The sequence below is a fragment of the Pholcus phalangioides genome, unplaced genomic scaffold, assembly GCF_987345545.1.
Source record: "Pholcus phalangioides strain wild (caught in Gottingen) unplaced genomic scaffold, Ppha-v1.0 ptg000022l_1, whole genome shotgun sequence".
Classification (NCBI taxonomy): Eukaryota; Metazoa; Arthropoda; class Arachnida; order Araneae; family Pholcidae; genus Pholcus; species Pholcus phalangioides.
Genome location: NW_028301615.1, coordinates 22,094,001 through 22,100,683, shown reverse-complemented (window position 1 = coordinate 22,100,683; position 6,683 = coordinate 22,094,001). Strand labels below are relative to the sequence as shown.

Here is a 6,683-nt window from a genome sequence, read left to right as displayed (position 1 = left end):
GTATGTGAATCTAGAATAGTCGAATCTTCGTATTACAGGTACGAAACAGGACATTTCTGCCAATACAAAATTATGTGAGTACATATTTGCTTGGACAGTATGGTCTGTGCAAGTTTTTCCTTCAATGCATCAAAAAAGAGACTTGATTTTTCAAGTTCTTTTAAATGCCAGTGTTAAAATTCTGTCATAAAATAATGTTTCTAATGAGCAAATGTTTGTAAAAATTTATTTACAGTTAAATTATTCATTTAAAAAAAATGTTTACAATCAGCTTTCAATAGACGATTCATCATCAGATGAACCCGATGACGATTCCATTTCTTTGTCAACATTCATCAAAACATCGTCAAGTTCATTTTTATCTTGTATCCTCAATTTTTTAAGCTTGCCCATTGATAACAGAAACTCAATGGAATACTTGTTGAAATCACATCTGCAATGGCCGAAGAAATTATTTAAATTACTCAGCACAAAAATAAATTTGTAATAATTTAATCTGTAAAGTTAAATTCGTGCATAAAATATCAAAGAAATTAATTTTTTTCATACATATATGATACTCACATCTTTCCTACAGAACTTGATACATTCGCCAAATTTTTCTGCAAATTGCATATTATGTCCATAATTGATCCAGAACGCTCTTTAAGTTTCAGTCCATGAGTCATGATTATGTTCTCGATCCATATGAGATAGAATTCTATATGAGGTGTTGACTCCACATGAGACGACAAAAATGACAACAATTTCTCAACATAAACATGGGGAAGATAAGAGACTAGTACTGGAACTGTAAGGGTGAGAGATATTTTTGAGTCATGTGTAGCATGAAAACATAGAATAACGAAAGGGGATACATCATATATTAATAAGATCGTCTCTGTTAACTGCAGTAAAATGGTTTTATCACATTTAGAGCTGTTTTTTCCCCAACTTTCCGAATTCGAAAACCTCAGTGAATATTGCACTTAAAAAGTGGAATTTTATTTGGTTGGCATCAGGAGAGAGACAAGGAAACATGTTTTTAATTGTGTTTTGAGGCACACAGGGGCTGTATGAAAAGTTAACATTTTTAATTTAAATAACCATACCCTTGCAACATGAATGACATATCTGAGAACTACACATTATTTAGAAACTTTTTTTAATAGGAAGTATGCCTCTAGGATCAACGGTTTACCAGTAAAATGTCATATCCCCTGTTTGTTCTACAGTCTGTATATGGAAAAAGGTGAGATGCTAATTTCACTGGAAAGAACGACTATACTGCAAAAAAAAAAAAATTGTTTTAAAGATGTTTGCCTTCACAAAACAAGAATTCCTAAGATAAGGAAAAAACAAACTTTAATTCGATCTGAATTGTGCAAATATCCACTGCTGCAACCTTTCTTCACGCCAGTGGAAAAGCAAATCCTGAAAACCAAACCACTAATAATCTAAAACTTAATAAAACAATTGTGCGACAACATGACAATCATGAGTGCAAACAGTATGTTATAAATTGAGTCAGAGCCATCTTCAGTTTGATCCAACAAATGGAATGACACCAAACTTGGTAAATGGGGGGGGGGGGGGGGGGGAAATAATGACGAGATGGGGAGAAAGATTCTGCAAAAAAATTTAGTTCTAATTGCCGCTGACAGGGAAAAATGAGGCACTATTAGAGTTGTTTTAGTTTGAAGCAGATTTTCAAAGAACAAACAGATGAATGGCAAAGACGAAAAAATGCAGTAAAATCTCACGCTTTGTTCATCACATTCACTTTCTCGTCAAGGATATAGACACCTTCAATACGACCATCATTCTTATGGAATAGACTTTGCATCCCCTGTACAACATTCTCTTTGGTCGAACAAAATATGTCTAAGGCAACGTTTATCACAATCTGTGTGATATGTTGTCCTTTATGGTAGTGAAGTTCGTGACACCACTTCGAGATATCCCCACAGCCAAAAAGTCACATGGATCCTGGAAACCAGTTGGCCCACGCAAACAGAAACTTGTGACAAATGTAAAATACAAATACAACACTACAACAGGCAAAATGCCCAACGAGGTGGCTGAGAAAAAGATGCCCATAAAAATATGGATGTCATATATTTCAAAAATACAAAATACAGACTTTCAAACCTTTCATCTGCTGTGATGCAGCCCATGATGAAAATTCCTTGTGATGTATGTTTCGTACAGCCAAAGAAAGAAAATATTGTGCAGAGGAAGTAGAGTGGGGTCTGTACATAACGGGTGGAAATGAGTGCTATTTAAATAACATTCATATTTCTAATATAACAATATTTCCACACCTGAAAATATTATTATTACATCTAAAATACCAAGGTCGGCAGAAAATGCCAGCTTTGAAGTTGTTTATGGCAAAATTATATGGCGTTGCCACTGCTTCTGCCATCTGATGACTCTGGAATAATAGACGATATGCAAATGAGGAATGTGATCATCACTGATTGTTGTCCTTAACAGTAGCCAGCCATATATAAGGCAGCAGAAAGACCATTTCTGCACATTTCAACTTCACCTGGTCTTGCAGTTTAGTCATTGTTATTTGCTTCATTGGTCATGTTCCTACTCCACCTGGGTAGCCTGATCCTCAGTTTTCAATGTTCCTGAATTCGATTCTGGCCATTTGACCATTCTCTAAGGTCCACAGAAGTGAAGAAAGTTTGTGACATAGTTTGTGTGAGTGATCTACGAACAACTTGATGGACTGATTCTCCATGGATTGAAGTTATGGATTGTCATATCGAAGGAACAAGACTTATGGAGAGGTTTTTAAACTTTTTCCATCTGTGGCACTCCTATCAATGCTTATAAATGGTTTTCCACAGCAGTTTAACAAACAATCTCTTTGAAAAACTGGAGCTGCACCAGAGCTAGGCTCATAGTTTGAGAACCCCTGACTTATTGGTTAAATTCAAAGTTTTGTCAAAATTTCTAAGATTTAAAGATTTAAATTCTGTTAATGCAAGTAAATTATTCAGACTTCTGAATCAATGCTCTTGTTGCCCTGGATTGTTCATGATGCTCATTTAGGTCTCTGTTGTGTGACATATGGTTCGTCACAGGTTGACGTAGGATCAGATCTAGAGCTCGCTGTTGGAAGGCGTGATTCTTCCCCCCCTCCCCCCCCCCCCCCCCCCGCATTGCAGATAGGGTGTGACCATACACATTATCCCGCATTGTCCCTTATTTTTCAGGACAGTCACAGTTTTCTCTCTGTCCCAACTTTTTTTTGGAAAGTCAGTTTTCAAAAAGGGTTTTTTTCCATTTTTTTAGTTGAAGTTTTCTTGAATTTGTTTTTTAATCAAAAACATTGATATAAGTAATTTTCAACAGATTTATTAAAATGCAGTATTATCATATTCAAATTCTGCTTGATTCCCCCCAATCACCCCCATAGATCCGTGCCTGAGTTCACGAGAGAGCTTGTCACAAGCTTGATAGTGGTCAATCTCCTTGTCGAAAAAAGTGAATGTGATGTACAAAGTGTGACGTTTCACTGCCAAAAAAATTTCAGCTTGCTTATTCATTCATCTGTCATACGTAACTCTTTTTTTTACACAAAAACAGAACCACATTTTCCCCATCACCAATATTTGGAACTAAAAAATTTTTCCGCAGAACCATTCTATTTCCTATATATGTTGTCATTAACTCCCAACTCTAACAAGTTTGGTGTCACCCCACTAGTTAGATTGAGCTATAGATGGCTCTGAGTACTGTCAGTTTAATTACAAGAACCCTGCACATAATCATGTACAAGACAAATCATTTGGGATAGGTTTTAAAGTGACTCACTTTTCTCAACTGGTGTCGATTCTATGACATGGTTGATATATTCTGCTTCATTCAAACGAAAAGCCATCATGAGCGCAAGTGAATATTTCTTCTCGCTCAGAGTCTTCAAAATGCTCTGCGGAGTAATGTTGATCTCGAGATCAAATGGATCAAAAAAAAGATTTGAGTCCAGCGAGTAAACTAATAAACCTTCCGTGGTAGTGGCGACCCAAGCTCTACCTATCAAAAAATAAATCAATAGAAATGAATCATTTTCACCAAAGCCTTGATTCAAATACGCAAAGCAAAACACTAACTTACTTTTTTCTTTTCAAAATTTACCTGTGGGAGAAAACTTAACAGAAGACACCATTATTTCAGGCCTGTGTGCTCGAGAACTCATGTCGATGGTTCTTGTACCAGGAAGCTTCAGAGTAGTTACAGGATCCTCTATGCGCTCCTCTATCAGAGCCTTGTTTCCAAATTCAGTCATTTTCCTTCGGCTTATGAAATCCTATAACGTAAACAACTCAAATTTGTACCATGAAATAAAACGAAAAAAAATTATATATTTTAATAACACTAGATATACCAAAAGTTCAGACATGCTTGATTGCTGAATTACTGAAATGTGTCACCATTAATTTATCTATTTATGATACTCTGTCATATGCATAATAAGAAAGCAACAGAACTTACCGTGACCGAATCGAAAGACAAGTTATTAGTGATTTCAAATTTCTTCAGGAGTAGCTGCTCGGCGATGTGGTAAAGACAGATGTACTTGGACTTTCCAGCGGCTAGAATACACTCCCCATCAGCTGTATAGCACAATGTAGTGAATGCCCTGGGTGTGAAAATTAATGTTATCCAAGGAATTTGATTGTTTAAAATGAGAAAAGTAAGCACATTTTATGTGTTTCACATTTTTTTTTTTATCATCCACATGGACCTCACTAGCCAAACATGGCCCAGGCTCTGTCTCATATATAATAAGCACATATATAAGTACATCATCCCAATGGGTTTGGGACCTCTTTAGCTATATTTTCTTCCCCGGAAACCTTATGTCCTTTCTGAGGCGCTGGGATATTTCTAAGGCAGGACTTCTTCATCTTTTCAGCCACGATCCAAAATCTAATAATAAAATCAACTTCACGACCCATGAGGCCGTTTGATTTTGGAAATTAGCGAAACCTGTGAAGCAATAAGCATATTTATAAAAAAGGACTGCAAGTGGACGACCCATCTAGGATGCCCCTATAAATCAAGTTTGGGTTGTGACCTCTAGCTAAAGAATCCCTGACTGTTAGTGGATTTGAATGACTATCTCTGAAGTCCTTGTGAAGAGGTTTGGGCCTGACCCATAGCTCAAGAATTCTTGGCTATAAGGGAATTTGTTCAAACCATCTTGGAAGGCCCTGTAAATCAAGTTTTGGTTGTTTTGGTTGTAACTCGTAGCTCAAGAAGCCCTGACTGTTAGTGGACTAGAATGACTTCGATGAAAACGAAAAGAACGAGATCGAGAAACAAATTTCACGAGGAAAAAAAAGACAAGAATTCTTATCTTTTTATTGGAAAAAGAATCCTTTTGCTTTCATGATAGCCATTACTTTATTGCTGGGGGTAAACCCATGTTACGCTTCTGAAGGGAACCACGGTTGGCACACCAAACTTATGCAAGAGATCTTATTCATTTGGGCACACAAAATCTTCCCGTTCAGTGCATTTTCATCATGTCAGAGTCGTAACTATAGTTCGTTTCAGGTTAACTTTGCAGTGAAAGGGAAGCTACGAGGGAACCGCATCACACGTTGCTATGACAACGAAAGCCTTTCAACCAATGTATCAATGCGCAGTCGCGGTAAGGTATAGCTGATTCTCGTCAATCTCACTGAGAAAAATCTTTTTTTTACGCATAATGGTGATCATTTTTTTTTTCTATTTTAAAATTCTTAAACGAATAAAGATAGATTCAGAACACTATTTTTTCAGTATTCATTTTCAATCATTCAAAAAATTGAAATATTCTGCATAAATGATCATCGTAAGCCTCCGATATAAGGGAACTATATTTTGCGGCGAAGGAATACACTCTCTACATTCTCTGCACTGCAAAGTTAACCTGAAACGGACTATAGTTTTATTGTTTTGTTTTTCTCCCAGGAGGAGTCAACTTGGTTTTGCAGCTGCCTTCTTTCACACCCCCTGCCGCTAAGTGATTGTGTTAGCATTGTGATGGACTCTCATCGCGATGTTTGAACCCGAGTGATGGCATAGTGGTAATGTGGTAGATTTATGTAACGCGCAAATTCCCATGAACATTATGAACTGTGTGTGTGTTGTATTTATGTGTTATGTCAAGTTTTCTGTGATGCAGTGCCATCTGTGAGTGAAATTTTAAACTATTTTTTAATTTATCGAAAAAAAAACAAAAAACAACTATGTGGGCCATGATAATTTAGTGCAAACTACACCTTTTTATGTCAATTGGTTGGTTTTTTTTACTGATTTTCAAAATTGTTTCCAGGACTTTTCGCCCAGCCTGTATAACCCAAAGAGGGTCATTCAGGAAAAAAAGAAATATTGGCCTAATGTACTGTCCTGAAATTAAATTCAAGTAAAGATGTACTGCTTTTGACTGAATTTTAAATATCACACTATGTAAATTCAAACTCACTGTGACTTCAAGAGCGACTTGGCAGTTATAACTTGACCTTCCTTCCTGCCAGGATATAGATCATTACGACCTTCGATATATCTCAGCTGCTGAGCGGTGTGCACATTAAAAAATGAAATTTGACCATCCAGTGAAGAAACAGCGAATTCCTGACCATCAGAGCGGAAAACTATACAAAGCCCTAAAGAAAATGACACATAGATAAAGAGTT

General features: G+C 36.5%; 1 protein-coding gene across 1 annotated transcript in view; it reads right to left on the bottom strand.

Annotated features, from left to right (window-relative positions):
• Positions 1–212: 212 nt before the first annotated feature.
• LOC149070000 (periodic tryptophan protein 2 homolog) overlaps positions 213–6,683 on the bottom strand; it is a 32,513-nt gene continuing 26,042 nt past the window's right edge. Inside the window, exons 14-19 of the mRNA XM_089249769.1 lie at positions 6,473–6,653; positions 4,492–4,639; positions 4,135–4,306; positions 3,814–4,032; positions 565–790; positions 213–433 (exon numbers count right to left, since the gene is read on the bottom strand). Of these exons, the coding sequence (XP_089105895.1) occupies positions 268–433; positions 565–790; positions 3,814–4,032; positions 4,135–4,306; positions 4,492–4,639; positions 6,473–6,653 (1,112 nt within the window). The 3' untranslated portion in view covers positions 213–267. The remainder of the gene's footprint in view (positions 434–564; positions 791–3,813; positions 4,033–4,134; positions 4,307–4,491; positions 4,640–6,472; positions 6,654–6,683) is intronic.